Source organism: Anser cygnoides, chromosome Z (genome assembly GCF_040182565.1).
Source record: "Anser cygnoides isolate HZ-2024a breed goose chromosome Z, Taihu_goose_T2T_genome, whole genome shotgun sequence".
Taxonomy (NCBI): Eukaryota; Metazoa; Chordata; class Aves; order Anseriformes; family Anatidae; genus Anser; species Anser cygnoides.
Genome location: NC_089912.1, coordinates 80,971,461 through 80,993,963, shown reverse-complemented (window position 1 = coordinate 80,993,963; position 22,503 = coordinate 80,971,461). Strand labels below are relative to the sequence as shown.

At 34.2% G+C, this 22,503-nt stretch overlaps 1 protein-coding gene across 3 annotated transcripts in view; it reads left to right on the top strand.

The window, feature by feature from the left end:
* The window catches only part of FCHO2 (FCH and mu domain containing endocytic adaptor 2), a 90,319-nt gene that overhangs the window by 19,691 nt on the left and 48,125 nt on the right, over positions 1-22,503 (top strand). For all 3 annotated transcript variants that reach the window (XM_066988585.1, XM_066988584.1, XM_066988583.1), the window contains exons 7-8: positions 4,669-4,767; positions 6,186-6,282. In XM_066988585.1, coding sequence (XP_066844686.1) covers positions 4,669-4,767; positions 6,186-6,282 — 196 coding nt within the window. The remainder of the gene's footprint in view (positions 1-4,668; positions 4,768-6,185; positions 6,283-22,503) is intronic.

The window sequence follows — 22,503 nt, the reverse complement described above, 5'->3', positions numbered from 1 at the left end:
CATTATCATTCCGGCAAAACATTTCAGTAACAGCTTGTTAAAGAGTCTTCCCCTAAGTGCTTATCTGAGGTGGTCAAAAGCCCTTACCTCTATTCAAATGTCAAATGAACAAATGTTTTTGTTTTTTATTTTAAGGTGTTTTAATGTGTATTACAAAGGATATCATGTTCTCCGTATGCTTGAACATTCTGTTTCTTCTTATAAAGTTTTTTTTAAAATCTTTCGGTAGAAGACTGTCCCAGATTTCAAAAAGCAAAATGCACCATTTCTGCTCTTTTTAATATTTAGTTGACATAATTACTTGTATACGTTTTTTGGTTGAAAAAAAGCTTTTACAAGATTAGAGTTATTGGAGTTTTCTTTTTGGCTGGAAATTCTTTGCTCTTTTGCTTAGTTTCAAAGATGAATTTTTTTTTTAAATTATGTCATACTTATTACATGTTATTAATGTAGAAGTGTACAAGTGTTAGCATTTTCCTTAACTTCTTGGAAATTAAGAATTAAATTAATAGTTCAATTAATTGAATTTTACAGTAAGGGAATTGTGTAGGTTGATACAGAAAAACTGTGCTGTCCTAAACTGTAAACTGCTTTTCTACTTTGAAAACTTGATTAGAACTTGATCTAGTTCATCTCTGAATACATACTCAACACAGACGTTAAAGAAAAAATAGCAAATATATCATATACCAGAAGTCTTCCTTGCAACCCCCCAGTCCAGGCATTTGTGACAAAAAAATGCTCGGGTATACTACTGCTAAAGTCTGCCTTTAATGTGACTTATATTAGGAGTCTTGATACCCTTTTGTTGGAGAGTTTCCAGTAGGCATCTTCTTTGTGCAGTATCTTGACTAGGTTCTGATAGAGGAGCTATGCCCCAAGCTTTTCTTTTCAGTTTGAGTTGAATTTGGCTAAGTACATTCTTTTCCTCGCCATGTAAAAATGTGAATCTTAAATATTTTGTTTGTTTGTTTAATTGTGTAGTGATGATTGCAGTTATTCAGTGTTATAAAAGGTTTTATTTAAAAAAAAATCATTAAGGAAATTCATGGGTGCTGTGGTAAAGGTTCTATGTCCTGTTGTCCTTCTCTATCATCTCTGATTTGCGAAGCTCTGTTTTCAATACATGTTTTAAGTTAGTGTTGCAGTCAAAAGCAGTAGTTGCCCTCTTTCTGGTCTTTTGTCGTGTATTTGTTTGAGAAACAGCCTTGTAGAGCTAAGCCAGATAAAACTAATGTATTGAGGAAGGTTAACATTAACCCAGAGGAGATGTGGGTTCTAGTTTATTAAGAGATCACACAAGCATTTGTGCTGGCACAAAGGAAAAGGCAGTGTGTTACCAAGGGTGGAGGTTTGTGTCCTTAAGCTGGCTTGAAGTGTGTAAGTATGACTTTAATGAACTGGCCTTGCTAAATTGCCCTGTAAACTTTTCACTAATGAGCAAGAAAGCTATGAGTAATAGAGTTCTTATTTAGACTGACAGGAGATAGACATGAAGAGTATTTGAAATGGATTTTATTGTCAGTGAATCAGTGAAGGAAAATGTAGAGACTTTCAGCAAGCAAACTAGCTGGGCTATTCGTGATATGCTAAAAGAAAAGCCATTTGAAGAATCCAGTACAACAAAAGAATAGGAAAAGAAACGACTTATTTTGTATCTAGAGACACAATATGAAGATGCTTTTTTCCCCCCCTTGTTTATGTTGTTAGGTAGGTATTAGGTACTTAAGCATGACTGAACATTAGAGAGAAAAAAGGTTTTACCATAGTGGATATTATAGCTGGGAAAGCATGACGATACTCATGGCTTCTTTTTTTTTCCCAGTACAAAAATGGTACATATTTACCTCTCATGGCAGGCCATACTTGTCTGAATGTCTTTGGTTATTCTTTAGCTGCAATAACCCTTTTACTCAAACTTTATATTTCATTTAAGATGATAAGAGACAACTGAAAACTCTTAATACCTTTCATGACTGTCTGTGCTGAAACTGAAAATTCTACCTGTGTAAGTCGTACCTATTCAATTATTGCATTTTAAGTGTAATAGCGTAGCTGCATCTAAAGTTTGGTTGCAAGACAGCTACTTTAAATATGATGTGATAGGAAAAATAAGAAAACCCGTGAATATGTGTAAGACCCCTCCTAAGTTAAGCACACCCCAGATTATCTTAATTTGGGTTATATTTCACTTGAAATATACCAGTTCAGGAAACAAATGATGAATGTGGTCATTCTCTGCTGTTTCATTGCAAAAATAGTTGGCTTATTCAGTCTGTCTTGGGCTGTTCAGATAAAATTGTTCTGAGAACACTAACATCTTGAATTGATGTGGCTTTATCCTAGGTAATCATGTAGTAATGTCTTCACTTAGCTGTCCTCCTTGTTGACCCTCCACCACTGAATCTGTTGCATTTTTTTTTTTTCATTTTTCCTTTTTTGTCATTTACTATCTTATCTGCAGTCATCAAAGTGAAGTGATTTGTGAGACATGATTTTGAGAGGTTAAATTTTGAAATACGATCTTCCTAATTTTGAATTGCAAGTTTTATTTTTTGCTGCAATAAAGATGGAAGGTTTAGTTGTGATTATAGAAGAATAATAATATAGTTAATTTGTCATTTAGAAATTGGTTTTGAATGAAATTCCTTATGTTGAAAGATTTATTTTTTCTGAGTAAGGCTGTGATTGTATTATATAATTGCTCTGCAATTGCTAAGAAAACATGATGTCTCATTTGCAAAGTATTCCAACTTGTCAGAAGCTTTTTAAAAAATCATGTTATCCAGTCAGTTATTGGAAAGGATCAAATAGCTGAAAGCGCTAAATTATTTTTCTTTGAAAGCCTTCTGTCTTAACTAGAATTAAGTACAGTTGACTGTTCAGATGACCTTGATGTTAAGCAATCTGCATATATACATAAAGTTAAAGTAGTAATTCTTCACATTTTAAAACTGAAAAGAATGTTTAAAAATGGATCACACGCTGTGTATGCTGAGTTAGACAGTTAAGGATAGTTGAAGATTTTTCATTTTTAATTTAGCATAAAACACTAAGAAGTGACTTGTACTTGGGTCTTAGCATTATAGATACATTTCAGTATGTCTCAGTATATCCCTTCAGAACAGGCAAGTTCAAGTAAACCATTTTGTTAATGATTCTATCTGTGACATGAATGATATGGTTGTATTGCAGTGCTGAGATAGTCTTTGATCAGAATCTTTGTGTTATGTACTGTACAAGGCAAAGATGGCTTCTACTTCAAAGACTTTATTGCAGATAGAACAATAAACAAGAAATAAGGAAACCGAGAATGGCAGGAGTGGCTTGAGGGGAATCGTGGTATCCACTGACGTAACAGGCAAAAATCTCTGAATGGCCGGTTGTTTTGATACGCGTCATAGAGAAGAGTTTAAAAGAGAATGATACATCAGTTTTGCACAGTTTTATGGGGATCTTCAACCAAACCTGAAGGCAGCAGTGTTGGTATAATCTCAGAAGTTCACTTTGAGTATAGGTAAACATTAGGTAGTAGAAGTAGGCTGGAAGATCACATTGTGTACAAGTGCTGGCACCCTGATTGTGACTGAGAGTATGTATAGACATGGACCACAGATATGTTTGAAAGCAAAATAGTGCAGTTTATTTAATCAGGCAATTGGTAAAAATAGTGGCATCATAGAATAGTCTACAGAGTTTGACCCTATCCTCTGTGATCAACAAGGAAAGCTGCTGGGAAAAAAAAAAAGATTATTCTAGTCTGCTTATTGGCTTACTGTTGTCTAGTGAGTCATATATGAGTGTGGCAAAAGACAGACTGAGAGTTTAGAAGATACAGATATTTGACTTGTATGGAGTTATGCTTGTGTTTGTGAATCAGACTACCAGAAAGTATGAAATGTAAAGATGATCTTCAGAGAACCTTGTAAAAATAGAGAGGAATAAATGGTGCTCCGAAGTTTGGTCACGCTTGAAAAGGCAGTTACGGAGGTAGGAAGAGAATCAGTAGAGAGCAGGAGTAAAGAAAGATTTCAAGATGATTATGGCTAAGGGTTGGGTAGAATGAGGAAATTTTTCTTTTCTTAGAGATGTTCAAAGTGCTCTTAAAATGATGGAAGTGTGGGTAAAGTGGAACAGGGGAACAAATTCCAAACAAACTGCAAAGATTATATACAGTCAGTTTAAAAATAAATTAATTATATTTAAAGAAGCAAAGGATATCGATTTAACTGGAGAAAGAGAAAGTATGTATATGTTGTGATCAGGAGGAGAGGGTGCTGAGGAAGTACAAAACAGATTCAGTAATAGGACTTCTGAAATTAGATGAAAAATCATGAGATCTTTCAGTAATGGAGAAAAGAGATTTTTTCTTCAACCCTATTTTCTCTTGGTAAAAATAGGTCAGATTTTTTGAAAAATCAAGATTGATGAAAGCTGAAAAAGGAAGTAAAAAACTAGATAATGGTTCCAAAAGGATATATTATAAAGCACATTATTTTGTAACTGTGAGTTTTACACCTTCCTTTCTTAAATACTGTAATCACTGTAATAAAGATCTGGAAAAAAAGTTTGTTTTTTTTCTGTTTAGTACATTTAATTTTTATGATGTAAGTTTTAGCATTTCAAAAATTATTTTCATTATGAATAATTGCTTCCATTGGTTGACAGAAATTTCAAGACATTGAAGAAACACATCTTCTTCATATGAAAGAGATTATAGAATCATTGTCAAATACCATAAAGGAAATTCATTTACAAATAGGAGAGGTAATTTTTATATTATCATTTGTTTATTTGGATTATGCTACATATTTTTCTTAACTACTAAATGGAACATTCCTTACTGTGTTTGTGTAACTTGTGCTTGTGTAATTGCAAGACTACATCTTTCAAATGGCAATAACTTTTAAAATTACAATAAGAAGGAGATAAATAGTAACAAAACACAGAATTTAAAAGACTGAAGCAGATTTGATTCTTTTTACCACAGGTATCAAATATTGTATCAGTGCTGAATTTGCTTGTCAGAAGTTTGAAGGAGATTTGAATATCTACTAAATAGCCATTTTGGTCTTCTCAGATGTGTGCAATCTATTCTCTTATCCAAGCCTCTCTGATAAATTTTATTGAATGGATCAGCTCTGATTTTGTTCATTGTATTGGAAATCTTTTTAATATCTAAATTCAATATGAGCCAAAAACTTTACTGCTTCCTGTTGCAATTATAAATTCAGTATAACAAATTCTACAGAATAAGTCTGAACAAACAATAAATTTTGTGCTAACAGAAAATAATGTCTTTTGACCATTTGAAGGATGTTTAGTGTATTTCAAAGCTCTGTTCCTTAGATATTAAATTAACACTCATTTTACACGTAATACGGGTACTTCCTCTTTTCTTTAACTAAAACATGGAATTATATTGTCTGAAAAGTTTCAAAATTTTTGATGACGCTGTTAGGGAAAGGCCTCCAGTAACAGTGTTAAAATAAGTTTTTGTAGTATCTTTTCTTCAGATGCAAGCTGGTCTAACTAATAATCCTTATAAGTAGTCCTCAGTTTTTTTGATGTGTTGCAGTTTTATTTGTGTATACTTTGAGTCACTAGTTTGCTTAGTTTTGAGGTTTTCTGCTGGTGAATGGTGGTCACAAGGTTCATGCTATTTATTTCTAAAACATATTACTGCCTTGTTGCAAAAACTTCATATTAACAGCATGTTCCTTTGCCAGACCAAAACCATTAAAACAGTAACGCTTTTACTCAAGCAGGTGGAAACTGTGATAATACAGTGGTAACTGTTCACACCCTTAACTGGTGCTGGCTTAAGGGGACAGTTTGTCTTCCTGACATTGTCGTGGGGCATGTTGTTGACAAATTCAGAAAAGCGTATATAGAAAAGTAGTTTAGATAGAAGAAATGGAAATAAATCATAGACTTGTCATCAGTCTGTGTTCTTTCGTTCCTCATTTGTATGTGTATTGTGTACATAATTACCAATGCTAAAGCAATAAAAAGGGATTTCCTTGATAAAATGCCTATTGATTTCTGGAAGTTAATATATTTTAGAGGGAAGCATTTTAAACTCCAGAGTGAAAAATAAACACTTTCTGAAGTTAATGAAATTTCTTTAATTACTGTTTTTTAAATTCCTGTTGTGTGTGGTATTTTGTTTGTTTTTTTTGAAGGTTCACGAAGAGTTTATTAATAACATGACAAATACTACAGTTGAGAGTTTAATACAGAAATTTGCTGAGTCAAAAGGAACTGGCAAGGAAAGACCTGGTAAGAGATTAAAAATAGAGGAGCAAATTTTAATTTTAATACTGTAGATTTTCTCTCCTAATCAAAAGGCAAACCCTATTTGTTAACATGCTATTGTTGTAACATACTTAAAATTTCAAAATTCTCAGAGTTCATTAGCTTTGATATTAAATATTTCACAGAAATTTAACAACACACAGTTTATTTATTATGTATTTCCAGGACTCGTGTTCATAAAGCATAACAATTTATAGCTCAGAGTCCTCAGATGTGGACTTCTGAGGAAGCTTTTAAACTATACTGTTCCTTGGGATGTCAGTGAAGTTTGTCCAGAAAATGAAGTTCCTTGCACAAAACTGCCTTTATTCTATGTGCTTCAGCACAAATTATATTTCCAAATTTAATACAAATTTAGGGATATATTCAGAACAGGTGTCTGTAAAGCTGATTATAGAATTGTTGTAACAGTTGCATTGGTTTATTTAGTTAGCTTACAAAATCATGCTTTTTAGTAGATTATGTGTAGATTGGTTTGTTCTTTATCAGCCACAAATTTATGAGTACTTTCTGAAAGTACTGCTTGTTGGGTGTGTTGTGTTTCCTGGGCTCGTGTAAAAGGACAATCTCACATTACTGTGTATCTAACATTACAGGAAAAATACAGAGTTCAGTTTAATATTCAGGCATGGGAACATGGTCACTAGATGTGTGAATACAGAAGTTTGGTAATACTGTTTTTCTTGGAGTGTGGAGTGTTGGGAGTCCTTGTTAGCATCTCTGCCTTATAGTATCAAAACATGTTTTTTTCAGAGCAAGGGTGTACGGAGTAGCTTAGATCTTAAGCATTTATATTGAATTATTAAATGTGGTTATTAGGTATCTTACAATGTTTCTGTGCTGTGTTTTTAATATAACATTGTTACATATTCACTCTGTGATCTGCTAATGCTTGTACATGAGTGGGATGAGGCAAGATTTTATATGGAAAAATTGTCAAACTTTTCTAGTGTGTCTTACATTTTTTTTGGTAAAGAGTAAGAAAGAAAAAGTACACACCTCAGGGATTCATGTTCAGTTGGACTGAATTCAGGATGAAGACAGGTGAAAATTCAGTATTCAAGCCTCTTTGACTAGCTGTGGCCAAAATGTCACGTGTAGGGGTCACTGTCTTATATTCAGGATCCCGACTCCGTGTGTTACAAAGACCTGTGCTAGCGTATTCTAGAGCACTGTGCGTTTCAGGCAATACACTTTTTTTTTTTGTCAGACAACATGGCAATCATAAGAAAAGTAGCACTTCACCTTTTAATTTAGTGGGAGAAGTTGTACACTGTGTACTTATTAGCTGCTTTACAGATTTTGTCATATTACATTTGTATTCTCTTGAGTCAAATAAAAACTTTTGCCATGGCAAATTCTATTTTTTTCAATTCTGTAACTATTTTAACAGCAAAAAGGTTTAAGGAAGGATTATGTTTTTAGTGTGGAAATGTATGCATGTTGTCTTTTTTTTTTTACAGAGTGAAATTACATTGATATTAATTTTGTAAAGCTGCCATGGGGCAGAGAGAAAGCATAGGCAAATTCAGTAGCAATAGAAATTTACAAGAAGTTGTGAGGTGTCAAAGATTGGTCTTAGTTATAATTACTGCTTCTATTATAGTCATATAGCTTTGACAATTACAAATATTTGGGATGCAAAGTGAGGTATCACCTCTGTAAGAACGAAATGAAAACATCCAGTGTGGGAGGAGCAGCTTTTTCTTGATTCAAAAATGCTTTTCCACAATTGAGAACTGTTCTTAATAGAAAGGCATTTTTAACCATGAAGCAAATTCTAGAAGTCTTTCTGTGATATGAATTTAGTAATTATGCTGCAGAAGGAGAGGGCTTCTCAGATAAATCTAAGTATTCAATGTATAAAAATGGTACTGACTTGGAGTACAAAACAAATGTAGAAAAAATGTCTTAGTGCTCTCACTGCTACTTAAGATTCTGGTCCTGAATATATTTGAAAGAAACAATTTAATAATCATCAGTAGTGTGTAGGCCTTCACCTTCCCATATTATTTGTAGACCAATATACTGAATCAGTTTGTGGAACATTCTGAAATACTGAATTTTGAGAACAACAATAACAAACAAAAGGATAATGCATAACAAAGTATTTTAGTTTATTTCAGTATTTTAAAATTGTAGTCATAGTACTTTACAGCAGGGTTCACTTTCCTATTTCTACAGATCTAAATATAAATATGAATCTGGAAGGAAGTACTGTAGAAGGGCTGTTTATTTTGTGGATTAGGAACAACTTATAATGTTTCTCTGTACATGCAATTATTTTCTTAAATTCTCATCTGTGTAACTTCAATTTCTCTTTGTACGATCATATCCCTTATACCAGATTATATGGGCTCCCTCTGGTGGCTAATTTCTGATACCTGAAGTCTTGATGTACTGCAACAAGTAGAGTTTAATATGCATTTTTTCTAGTACAAATAAAATTTCTTTCAAGCAGTAATGCTTTATGAGTTTTCTAAACCTTATTTATGGACTTCCTTACTTGAAGGCTTTTTTTAACTGCTACCTAAATAGCCTACCTCTTGAGCTTTATCTCCTAATTCTTATGGAATTTACTTCAAGTATATTTTTTAAAGATATACAATATTTGAAGAGGTTCTATTCATAATTTTTCATACTCTCTTTCAGTGTAAAAAAAAAAAAGCCATGTATATTAAGTTGCAAATATTTTAATTCAAAATGAAAGAAAAATCACTTAAATGTAAAACCTTGAAAAACAGAAAAAGAGGTGGCAGGACCCTTCAATAAACAGTCAAACAGTCATGCTCCAGGTCAGAGTTTAATACATTATCTGAACTATTTTCTAAAGTTTATTTGGTTCTGCTGTTAGGTCGAATAGCAGGTTAGATACCATCAGCCGAAAGATGCTTCTGTTGTGCAACATTGATCAAAACCATTGTTGGCCACTTCAGATTAATCTACTTTCTATTTGTGATAGGCTGCTGTTCTGTGTTCCTCGGAAAAATCATTTATAGCGTGGCAGAAAATGTCTACTTTTCTTCCACCCAAAGTAGGTGTTAAATCTATAGTAGAGATGATGTAAATTACAGATTAGTGACATATCAATGACTTTTTGCCGTATTTACTTAATCTTCTAATCATCTATAAAAACTTGGTTTGTTTCATTATGAAAAGTTGATGCATGAAACAGAAACTGTTAGGAAGTACGAGCTCATGTTCTTCCAAGATCTTATGTCTGAAATTGGCAGGATAATACATACTGTGTGTAAAGATACTTGTGAGTGCCAGTGGCCAGCTGTAGCTGGTCATGAATGATTTTCCATTTTTTACAGTGTTCTCCTATGTACCAAAATAAGTCTGTGTGTCTGGCCCTGTATTAGTGTTAGCCCACTACAGTTTACCCAGAAGCTAGCTTCGAAGGCCAGATGAGAAGACTCAGCTGTGCTACATTGTCCGAAAATACACAAACAAAAGCCAAATCCAGACTATTTGTTTTTGTTAATTTGTTCTGATGTCCTTGTTAGTGGTTGTTGGTAATTTATTAAGTTGTTGCTCTTATTTTCTCAATTTTCTTAAAAATTTAATAAAGAGGAAAACAAAAAAAAATATTGTAATACAGACAACAATGGAAAGACAAAATCCTTTCTGGCTCCATAACCCTCCAATTAAACAATTATCCACAGATGGCAATTACTACATATGCTGTGCCATTGTTGAATGTGGAATTGGGGGTCAGCTTTTTCCTACTATTAAAAAAAAATCATTGCTTTTGTGCTAGCTTGATCCATCTGCACAATCAGAATCAGACAGAACATGATTTTCACTGTGACCCTACATCCTTATCCATGCAAGCAAATGAAAAATGTGAGGAAGAGGAATCAGCTACATACACGGTCTTCTAACTGTACCAGTCAAACATCTAGATTTTAGGCTGTTGAAAACAAAGGTACATAAAAATACTTCTTGTATCCTTTCACATACTGTTCACCCAATAAACTTGACCTTTAGGAGAGGCTACAAGTCTGCTTTTGTTCAAGCATTGTAAAGTGAGTGTCGGCAATCCATGGGCTATTTCTACAGAAGTAGTTGAGAATGTCAGTTGTCCACAATTGCTGGTGACCAGCTGTCACTGGCTCTTGCACAGTGACATAGCTGTACATATAGCAGAACATTTTAATTTGTCCTTGTCATTTTAGATACTGGGAAAAACAGTCTATGTCCTTTTAATTGAATGATGCTTCCATAGATACCAAGATTCAGAAAGTGACAGATGTATTGTCTTTACTCCTTTTCCTTCCTCTAACAGTCCCAGAAAATGACAATTCAGTCAATAATTAATCAGTAATGCTGGTAAATAAATGTTTGGTCTGTGGCTTTTTAGAGCTGCTGAAACCTATTTTGCTTTATTTGCCAATGCAAGAAAAAATGGTCTCAAGGCTCCTGGTAAGTCCAATTATCAGGAAGTATAAGGTCATGGATATCAAATGCAGACATAAATTCAGAATTGTTATTTATTTATTAGTCATTTTGAAATTCAGCTCTCTGGGAAGGCTTTGAAGTAGTCTAGACTGACTTAAAACAGCTATTATATCAAGATCGTCAATGCCTCATAAGGCAGAGCATATCAGAAAAATATATTCCGGTATCCTCAATATGCTGATGATCCTTGTCTGCTCTGAGGCAACACATCTGGGAGCTCTCTTTCTGGAGTGCTAGCATTTGAAGCCTTATTTTGAAATCTTAAAAAATGATTTATTTAGGCATGACATTCCTGCTGAAAGCAATATGGAAATTTCACAGGCTGCAAAACTGTTGACAAACCATTATGTTTACTATTTGGATGGCAATCAAAGCAGTTTAATCTGGATTCCTTACAAGCTCATTAATGCTGCCAGCATTGCCTGTTACCAGAATTGTAAGGCATCAAAGCTTCAATTTAGTAAACATTTAAAAAACAAATTTTACCTAGGCTTTAATTCAACTGAGTACTGATTCAATTAACTCAACTGAATTGTTGTACATTTGATTAGAATAATGTTTTATGTGGCTGGTTGTTGGCTCTGGTGAGAGTTGGTGCAAAGCTGAGGTGTGAATTTATGAGATGTTGTTGGCCTTCGCTAATTGTTATGTGGGCATTTTAGTCCTAAATGTCCGTGTATTTTTCCCAAAAGTGAATACTTATGTATTTTTCCCAAAGTGAATGCAAGAGCATTAAAGTGAGCTGCACCACAGCTGTGAAGCTAGTCCAAAGTAACCAGTGTAGTGTGAATGCGCAGTTATGCTTCCTCTTTGTTAACATTCTTATTTAAGTTACTATGTTGTGTAAAACTACATACTTTCTGTCTTATGAAGAAATGAACAAGGTCTATAGGGTAATGTAGACCAAAAAAAAAAAAAAAAGTGTTTGGAACGAATGTTTTATGTCAATGAAATTTCAGAATGAAGTTAGTCCTTTCCCAGAGATTGAGAGGCAAAACAAGGGTCATGGAATATTGAAGCTAGCTTTGATTAAGGCTGCTAGCTTTTTATGTACTTGAATAATAAACTCTGCTTTGAGAGAAAGACTTCAAACAGCGCTGGGTGTGGCAGGCATTGGTATTTTCCATGGGTTTGTTTGATAACATAATAGTTTGTAGTTTTTATAAAAAATACTTTTCTAGGAAGTTAAACAACAAAATAGGTGGAAATAAACACTGCAAATGTCTAATACTAATTTTTGAACAGGTCTGCATGACATCTTTGAGCTTCTTTTCCACAAGGAATTATAACAAAGCAACTGTTTATTTACGTTCTTATAAATTATTTTCTTTATATTTTCTGTAAGTATTGTTAATATTTTAATACGGCCAACACTTGTGAATAGATGCATAAATAGCCAGAAGTGTCTCAGTTTTTCAAAGCCTGTGCCCATACATAATTCTACACAGAAGGCTGACTGAGGAAGGAGTTTAGTTTATCAACAATGACAGTGTCCAAGGGATTCACAATAGTGTTCTCTGTAAAGGAAGACAGTCCATTCATGCATCTTAGTTCCTATCCTAGGTCTTAGATTTTGCCTGCAAAAATTAGGTCCTGTCATAGATAAAAAACCTGCCTAAACTGCCATAGACTTTAGGAAACCTTATCTGCCAGCATAGATTTTAAATAATTACATATATCTAGCTTGCAAATTTGATTTAAACGAAGAAAATAAATTACTTATTATTTATAACGGTCTGGAGAGTCAAAACTACAGGTTTTGCTGTGAAAATCTCTTAGTGCCTGTGGAAGACTGGTAGCATTGTACTGAATTTGTCAGCCAACTGGAAATTTAACATTATTTGGCAGGTTGGGCTACAAATGTAGTGCCATGAGGAAGCTAATTAAGCTTTTCATTTTAGAGCGATTGTGTTTTAAGTAGTAGAAAGAACAATTCATATTAATAACAAAAATTATTCTTGGTGTGGTATCTTTCTTGAATATATCATGTTCACAGACACACACATTCAGAAGTCCACATCTGAATTTGAAAGCTGGGTGATCCTTTCCTGGTGTGTGAAAAATTTGGGTTCATTCTATCTGAGAAAGAAAAGTCCAATTCTCCTGAAATACTTAGGGAAATCAAGAGCTGCCTGTGATAACTAGGAAGAAAATCTGTAAAAGACCAACCACAAGCTTAGCTGAAAGAGAAAATAGTAGAACAGCAGGAAACCAACTTCAATGGTTTGTCAAAAAAAAAAACAACAACAAAACAAAAAAACACACACCCAAGAAACAGTCGAACTGTGGTAAAAGTTTATGTGAAGATAACCTTTAAAAAACGCATGTGCCACGCTGTCTGGAACCATACCCTTCTTGTTTTTTTGGCTTCATTACAGTTCTGCAGTATATTAGTACAATTTCTTCTACAGAGCTAGCTAAAACACTGAAATGTAGTGTAAATATATTCAACCAAAGTGGGACAAGGGAAAAATGAAAAATACCATAGAAACTGTTAGACAACCGTAGATGCAACAGAACAAAAGCTTTGACTCCTAAGAAGTACTGTCAGTTTTTCTTGAATTTTCCTGCCTCAAACAAACAAACAGACAACAACAACAAAAAACAGCTGCAGACTAAGGCAAGTAATTATTATAGGTTGTGGGAGCAAAGAAATGCCAATTTCAGTAATTTAAGGTATTAATTAGGTAATAGACTCCTCGGAAAATGAAGTAATTGGCAGGATAGGTACTACTACGATAATAATAAATTATTTATGAAGAGCTTTTAAACACCTGAGAATAGAAATAGCATCATGAGACATGTTTTGTACTAATATAGCAAATAAGACCTGTAATTTATTTATATAAATAGTATAACATATGAAATTAATGCTGGAGGAAGGGGGTAATTGTTAAAGACATTTTTCTTTTAAGGTAGAAAATGTTCTGTGGACACAGTAAACGTTAAATGGCCTTTTCAAATTTTCACGAGAAGCACAATTGGAAGAAGTGTATTCTCTCTCTCTCTCTCTCTCTCTTTTTTTTCTTTCAGAAGATAAAGCTTAGCAAAAACAAACTCTCTGAAATCTGGAAAGATTCGGAAAACTCCTTATAAACATCTGTGCTGTAGTTCATTCTTACTAAACTGTAACGTTAGAGAAAAGCAACATCTTGAATCTTGTAATTTAACTTTTTGAGGAAAAATATAGTTTCCAACTAGGGAAGCAAATAGAGGAGTTTCAAGTTGGATATTTTATCATACACTTTACCTTTCTAATAAAATTAAAATAAATCCTAAGCATACAGTCTTCCTACACTTGTCTAACATACAAACTTAAACAGTTTACACACTAAGTTGTATGCGGACATGTTTCTAATAGACAATTATTGGACAATTGTCTGATAGACAATATTTGACAAGTCTAATAGGCCATTAATTATTTCTCATAATTTCATTGATGGTAATGCTGCAGCATGGAAGTACTTTACACCAGAACAAGCTATCATTGGACATTTTTTACGGTGAATTGACTGGGTCAACTAGATCTGTGTATTATACTCTTTCTTGATCAAGAATATCATTTATGATTTGGAAATGAATTCTCACTTAATTTACCTTTGACCTCGTGTGTTCATGGTAGTTGTCAGAAAGTGCAGAATCTCAGCGCCTTTTTCTTCAGTATCTTTCGATTGTCTTCTTAATTGCCATAAATCATCATCTTCTGCATCCAGAAAGCTTTCTGCGTGAACAATTTGATTTTAAATGATCGATACTGATTTTTCTGCATTTTGGCATTGGAAGGTGCGGGGGGGGCACCTATTGCTTGAATAGCTGTACAGATATTTGCCATCTTGTTTAGCTATCAGACTAGATTCATATGTGCAAAATTATTAAATGCTACAAAAATGGAAATTTCTTGATGCTTTTTTACATGTACATATGTTTAATACATACACTTTTCTCTCTGCTGGTTGGTTTAAATGTCTCTTAGGCTTGCATTCTTCATACCTAAGCCCAAGTTTAGCCATAACAATAATATCTCAAATTCCTGTCTTTTATTAATAATGTTCATAATTTAAATTCTTCATGTAATGTCATGGATTTGTTTTGAAGAATTTTACTTAATTGGTTGCCTAGTTTTGTGGGAAAGATGGTCTCTAAAAAAACAGTGTAAGAAATGCTGTTACTAGCATTAAACTTCCTAAGCTTTTGGAATTTAGTTTCACAGTATGTTTCTCAGCTTTACTATTGTAGCTGATACAGTTCAAAGGATTGTGTAGTGCTACATTATTTTTGATAATTTGTCTGGTTCAGGAAGATTAGATAGAAGTGGAAAATCAGGATCTTGTCACATACATTTGTTCCTTTGCAACCACTGATTTTGAAACTGTCACATTTGCCTGATATTGCTTAGATGCTTTTAATATCCAAAGAAGGATTTAAAAAAATAAAAAATAGTATTACGCATATTTAGTTTCTTTAAGCAGTGAGACATATTTCAAGGTCAAAGCTATGCTGAAAAAACACACTAGGAAGAATTTCATAACAAATTTTTTGCTTGTTGGTAGCACTGGAAACTGTCATACAGTAATCAGTACTTCCTGTTTTACAGTTGGGGTGGAAAGGTGATTAAGCTTATATTCTTTTCTTCCTTGCCCTAACAACTGAGTCTTCTGTACACATAAATTGGAAAGCGCTTTGAAAGTGCTACAAAACAAGAAGACGTGTATTTCCCATGAAGATGTTTTTGTCTACCTGAAAAAATGTTTGTTCTGTCTACCAGAAAATATGTTTGTTTCTTTGTTTGTTTGTTTTAATTCTCTTTTTCTCCTCTCTTTTGGAAAGAGGTCCTATTAAAGGTTTTAACCTCCTAAGGTTTCATGGATTTGAGTTCAGGACTTAGAAAGAAACCATACCCCTCTTGGTTTGCAGGGACATTGTGCAACAGTTACAAAGAAGTGATTCTTTAAAGAAGAGGGATATTATTTAATGTACATATAATGCCTTGCATTAAAAAATCTCAGCTGACTTGACTCTAAGAAGAACACTACTTGAATGTGTCTACGCAGCTTTTTCATCACTACATACTTGCATGTTCTGCCTGCAACAGATGAGTCATTCATCCTGCAGGCAGACAAAGCTGTGTGTTGCATACGCTTATTATTATAAACTAGGTATATGCAGTCCTGCCGTTTCATTTTCCCAAGACTTTGCTACTTTCACCTAAATTTGATGGAAAAGTAGAGGTTGCAAAAATTAGGTAAAAATGAGGATACAGGTAAAGAAGAACCCAAATACGTCCTGCAATATGTCCAGTAGCTCATACTGAGAGTCAGCAGACAGCAGGCAGTATGTTTGCATGTTGGCCAGCTTGTGGAGAGTTTAAAACCTGCTATATCTCACATCCTGTTGTTTATCCAGCCGAAAAGAAAATATAAGATGAAGTTAAAGTGCAAAGCAAGAGAGTAGAAGAGGTTGAGAAAGAGTCTGGGAGTGGTATCAAGAAAGAGACTTGGGAGCATTGCATTCTGCGGATTGTTGTCCTAACTGACGTTAATTTTGCCACTCATTTCATGAATTTCATGAAACTGCTGAAATTTCCTGTGTTTGTTGTCATATTCTGGTGTTGTAGGATAGTTGGATCTCAAACTTTGAACTGCTTTCAGTATGTGCTTAGTGTCTCTTGTTGAAAATTCTTGTGTTATCTGAGCAATAAAAATTATTTTATTTGTAACTGAAGATGTTTGTCATCTTAGAGAAAAAATGTACTCTCCTTTCTGCTGATAAACATCTTAATTGATGGTAATTGTTTTAAAACTATGAGGATAATGATGCTTTTCTAGTTCGTTGTTGCTGTGTAAGCTATAGGGAAATACTGCCCCTTGAGAGTAGCGTGCCTAGTGTACTCGTGGAGTTGTATACACAGTACCTGAAGTGCCTGAGATAAATGATGTTTCCTTTGATCCAGTGAATAGCGTGAGGGGCTAAAAGCACCACAGCAGAATCAGGGTTAGAACAAATTGCTTGTTCAGTGGATGGAGGCAAAGTTTGCTCTCCTTTTATGTTAATCTGTTCATCTAAAGAAGAAGTCATTTGGAAGTGCTACCCACGTTGCTACTGATAAGCAAGGTTGTCTATGCTTCCATTGTCACCTCTATATTTTTCCATTTTTTCAGCTGAAGAACTAACACCATACTATAGTTTTCTTTATTTTATTTTTTTTTCAAAATGAATGTTGAGAAAGAGGGTTCAGTCAAGTCTCAAGCATCTCAAAAAAGCTAGATTGATATGTAAGCCTGAGTATGTAAAAAAGATTTGTCAGAAATTCAGTGATTATTGTAGTGGAACAGTATAAAAATTATTTGTAGAATTAGGCTTAAGGATACAGCTTTACCACAATGTCAGTATTTTCTCTCAGTCAGGCCTATGTTCAGGTCAGTTATTGTATTTTATGTCCCTTATCCTCTTTAGTGAGATAGAGCTGACCAAATCCATGAATTAATGTTTGTTTGAGACAGTCTGGTACTAATACGATTAAGATACACAGATACATTATTTACCTCCAAGACTGTAATGTATCTTTATAATGCATTCTTATAAATAAACTGTTTTAATTTTTTCCCTTTTTTTTTTTTTTTTTTCTAATTCTAGGTTAGAAATCCTTTTCCATGGAAAAATAAAATTCTCCTGCTCTTTTTAGAAAATTGCTTATCTTTCTTGGACAGGCAATAAAAATGGGAAGTTGGTGTTAGAAACAATTTTGGTTTCCTGGTTTCTAAATTTGAAAGCTTGGATCAGGATCAGATGATGGCAAGAAAAAGATTGCTTATATGTTTGTGTACATACAAAATTGACCTTTGTGATGCAGCTTAACATCTAAACACTAAAAGCAGTCATTTGTTTTGACAGCAGAATTAATTGAGGCTAAAACAGTCGAAATTCCACTTGTATCAAGCTGTTCATTAGGAATTGCTCTCTGGCTTTAGTGCTGTCAGAAAAATAACCTGTTCTGCTATGATTAAATAGCAGAATGATGGTCGGTCCACTGAATTTGAGAGAGAGGTTGAATAAACTTTCTACTGCGGAAACAATTCAGAAGTGACACGCTGCAAGGGGGGTCAGAATGTGCATTGATATCCAGCTGAGCTGTCAACTGGCACTGGGCCAGGCACGCAAAGCTTTGCCATTTGAAGCAGCATGTGAAGCATATGCAGTTTAAAAAAATTGTCCTCCTTTCATGCATGATTTACTGTCAAAGAGAAAAACTTTTGTTTTTATCAAAAACAAGGATATTGTTTGTTACTGTATTTGTAACTACAAGTGCAGATTTACCGAGTTTTTTAAAAAGCTTTTGGTTGAAAGAGATATGTTAATGTTTATATATGTGCGTGCGATATGTAAACTGTTTCCTTGGAGTAGAGGAAAGGCCAGAATATATATATATATATATATATATAAAATTTTTTTTTTCTTTGAGTGACTGGGGACTTCCAGTTATTGGCAATTAAATGTAGTTAATAAAAATACATGTCTGGGTGGGAGAGCATTTCTTTCTGTCAAGTATAGCCCCCTTAAACTAAAAAGGACCAAAAGGAGGTACAAACGTAAAACAGTTGGTAGTTGATTTATTGACTTCTTGATTTGTTTACTTTATTTTTTTTAGCTTGGCAGGATTTTCCAGTTCATTGGTATACTTACTGGGGGCTCTTTTCCAGAGAATGACATAATATTGTTTGCCTTCCTGGTGATAGTAGTTGGCTTTTTTACCTGACTTGTTTATTTAAGAATTCAAACAATAAAACTTTTTTTTTCCCCTGTTATGCAAAGTGCAAATAATTTTGTTTGTCTGACCTTAGCAAAACCTTTATTTTTCCAGAGTCTCCCTGACCGCATACTAGAGGTAGGTTTTATAACTGGTTTTCAAGGTCGTTGACAAAGAACATAACTGTCTTGAAGGCTGTTGGTGTTACTTTGTACATAAATTTGCTAGCAGGCATGAGGGTTGTTATTTATAAACCCTCTTCTGTAGTTGTCTTGTGTATACTCTGAAAAAACCGTTCCCACAGACATAGGCTAAATATGTAGTAGATACTAAATTAAAATTAACAGTGCAATTGTATCAGCACAGTTACATTTTCTTCATTCATCTTTGAATAAGATCAGTATCTCCTTATTGTTAGCCATCCACTTTGCTTTTTGGTGTCATGGAAGTCCACATACATGCCTCCCGTAACAAGAGAACTCTACCTATATTTTCTGAATAGTCTGGGAGATGCATCCTGAGCTCCAGATTCAGTTACTTTAGTTATGCTAGTGTCACTCACTGTAAGCTATTAGATTAATTAAAATCAAAATTGTCAGTTTCTTCAAATAGCCATTTTCTATTTTAGCAAACCAAAGCTTCCTCATTTTCAAGAACCACGAACTGACCCACTCCTGATTTATTTGCTTCAGTCTCTAGTCAAATAGCAGCCCTCTGCTTTCATGTGTCTGTAAAGCCATTGTCCATTTGCCTTTCCTTCCTGTCTGTATCTGTCCCTTCTGGTGGCATGCTGTGAGCTGCAGCAGCCTGCTTTGGAAAGTGTTTTAGGGTGACGCTTACTGGGAATGTGGATATACAATTAGAGGAGCTTACTAAATTTTGAGGCCCCCTTCATTTGTAGGTGCTAAGATCTCATTAGCATCCTGCTGGCTAGGTATGTATCCTTAAGTGACTGAAATCCCACAAGATACTCATATTTCTTTCTGTTGACTAATGCTAACCTTCGTTTAGACATATTAGTTTTTTTTCTACCCAGGGTACATACAGTATCAAATAGTTTTTTAAGTTTATGTACAAGTATTTCAGATATTTAAATCATTGAGTTACCATTCCGTAGCTCAATGTAACAACGAGCAGACCAGACTGTGAAGAAATTATGTGGAGCCTGAAACTATCCATCCCTAAACCAAAAGAACATGAATGCAAAGACTTTTGTGAAGGGTGGTCTCAGCTATGAATTTTTACTTACTCTGATAAGTGTCTTAAAACGTATTTTTGATTTTCACAGTCCTGGTTTAGTTCTAATATTTGTTTTTATTTTTTTATGTCTTTATTCTTTTTGTGTTCAGGTGAATGCTTGAGAATAGTCTTCCCTCTCAAGTCACATTATTTTCTTGGCTTTCCGTGAGAAAAAGTACAAACAGAATCTCAGTGCTTTGACTGTAGTACTGCAGATTATCGTCATTATTATTGCAGTGTGGTAACACTTTTCAGTGCTTTGGGCTACCGTGTGGCTAGGACTCTAGAGATATCCATAAAAATGTCTACTTCAGGGAACGGCTTCAGTCCCTGTCATCACCAATACCTGTTAAATGTGAAATGACTGCTTTTCTTTCTTTGGATGTTGCGATGGACAAGTGTATCAGTATACTTGCTTCAAAAATCTCAGAAGTTAGGTTGTGCAGCATTTGGTTCTGTAGACAAAAGTATCAGTGCCATTAAATTAATCATGCAGGTTTTGAGCAGAAATCTTTGTTGGAGTTAACCTTTTGTCTGTGCAGCAGTAGTTGGGCACAAGTCTGTTAAGAAAACTTCTTTCCTCCTAGTGAAGAGGTAGTGCATCCACATCTCCGTGTAGCTGTTATGAAAGTGTGATAGCAATACACGAGTTTTCATGCTTTGACATGCACCTATATATTACACCTATTCGGATATCTCCATTATTGCCAACCCATTAGGAATTTTTGAGGATTTTCGAAGGATTAAGAAATTAGGAATTAGAAAGATGGAGGTTATGGTTGTTAAGGGAAGAAAGCTTTTTCATTTAGTGTGTGGGTTTTTTTGTTCATTTGTTTGTTTTCAGTGATAGCACAGGTGCTTTTGTTATTCAGAGACACAAATACAGTGGATAATGTAGTGGAACTTCTTAAGAAAGCTTCTGAAATCCTTACTGATACTTTGCTTTCATAGCAGTATGTGTGCCTAAGGAGTTTTGGTTGGCTGCATCTTGTAGTGGAAGATGATGTGGCAACAGCACACTCTTTGAGCTGAACAACAGTATTATTACCTCTTTAGGCTCAAAGCTGTCTGCCTGCAAGAAACTCTAGTTATTTTGTGGGCTACCAAATGCTCATCACAGCTGTTCTGCTTTCTAAATTGGCTCACCATACAGCACCACATAAAATATCTATTTCTGAAATGTTATTTTGGCTTAAAAATAACGCTCCTAAGGCAAAATGTGCTGCTCTTTACAGCTGGCATGTAGGGAACAGAACTGTTGGGAGATCTGAAGTTGCGGAACAAAACTCCAGAAAATTAAGAGCTACTACAAATTTCGCTCTATTCTGCTAAAAAGTGCACAATGTATGAATTTACCCTTGCTTGCCTTTGCTACAAGTATATGATTCAATATGTCAGGAGAAGGTTACATACAAATTTTAGAAAAAAAAATCTATGGAGTTTGGAGGAAAATCATAGAATTAATTTGTTATTGTTTGTGAATTTGTTAGTGACAGCCATAAGCATCTTAAATATCTGAGATTCCGAATGGTAAAAGAGCCTTGTAGAAATTTGAATTAAATGGAAAAAGTAAGTTAAGATGAAAAGAAGCTTTAGAATTTTAACTGATTCACAGATTTTTTTGTAAGAGAAAGCTGTTCTCATGATTTATCTTTCTTGGGGTATAGCAGCTAGCAGACAGAGAGAAAGGAAAAAGCATGTGGGGAGAAGGGTTTTCTGTATTAACTGCACATTTTGAGGAAGCATGAAGTTAGATAATTGATATCATTAAGAAGAAAGTGCATTTAAAATCTCCAAGTTAACTTCATAGATCTTAGTGAAAAATGGGACCTGCTTGCTGAAATTTTTTGCACTTTTATCACATTACAGTCTCTGACTATTCTTAAGTAACTAAGAATTCTTAATATTCTTAAGAATATTTCAGATTGTATTCTGTAGACTTCCATATGAGGAAAGAATACGGTTTTGAAAGACTGTAAGCTCGGGGTGGTGGGGATAGGCCAGCTTATGTTAATTCTAAATGAAAATACTTACCTGTTCTTCATGTCCTTGTGTGTTTCAGTACTAAGTAAGAGTGTTCATTTCTTGAAGTAAAGAGCTTATCGATCTGTAAAAAAAAAATAATCTACCTTCGAAGACAAACATTAGGCAAGTGTAGTGGACAAAATACAGAAACTTTGATGTGTTCATGTTGATCAATCTTTTATGCTTGTGTTTGAAGTGAAAGTTAAAGATATCTGAAATAAGGATGAGTTTTACTGGAACCTTGAATATATATATATATATATATTTTAATCATTAAAGTAGAAGAATTAAAAGTCTGGGCGTCTGTGTTAGTAACTGGGAATGGTAAAGAGGAAGGATGGTATTCTGAAAAAGCTTTAGTATTGTTTTCTTCTAAAAATATGTTTAAGTCCCCGTTGTTTACAGTTTTTTCCTTCTGTTTTTGTTTTGGGGAAGAGTGCTTGTGGTTGGTTTGGCTTTTGTTTTTTTCCTGGCCCAATGGAAATATGCATAGAAGCAAGAAATAGAAGTAGTTGAATCCCTAGCAAATTGATGAAAAATAGATTGTCTGAAGTGAAGTACTGAATAAGTAAGGGATCTGTTCTTGAGCTTTTATGTGTTATAGTATTTTTTCTGAATTTTGTCTTCAATGTGTTTTGTACAATAGTGTTTAATTAACTAAAATAAAATGTTGGCGAAATTGTTATAGGGATGTGACAGTTCTCTGAATCAGT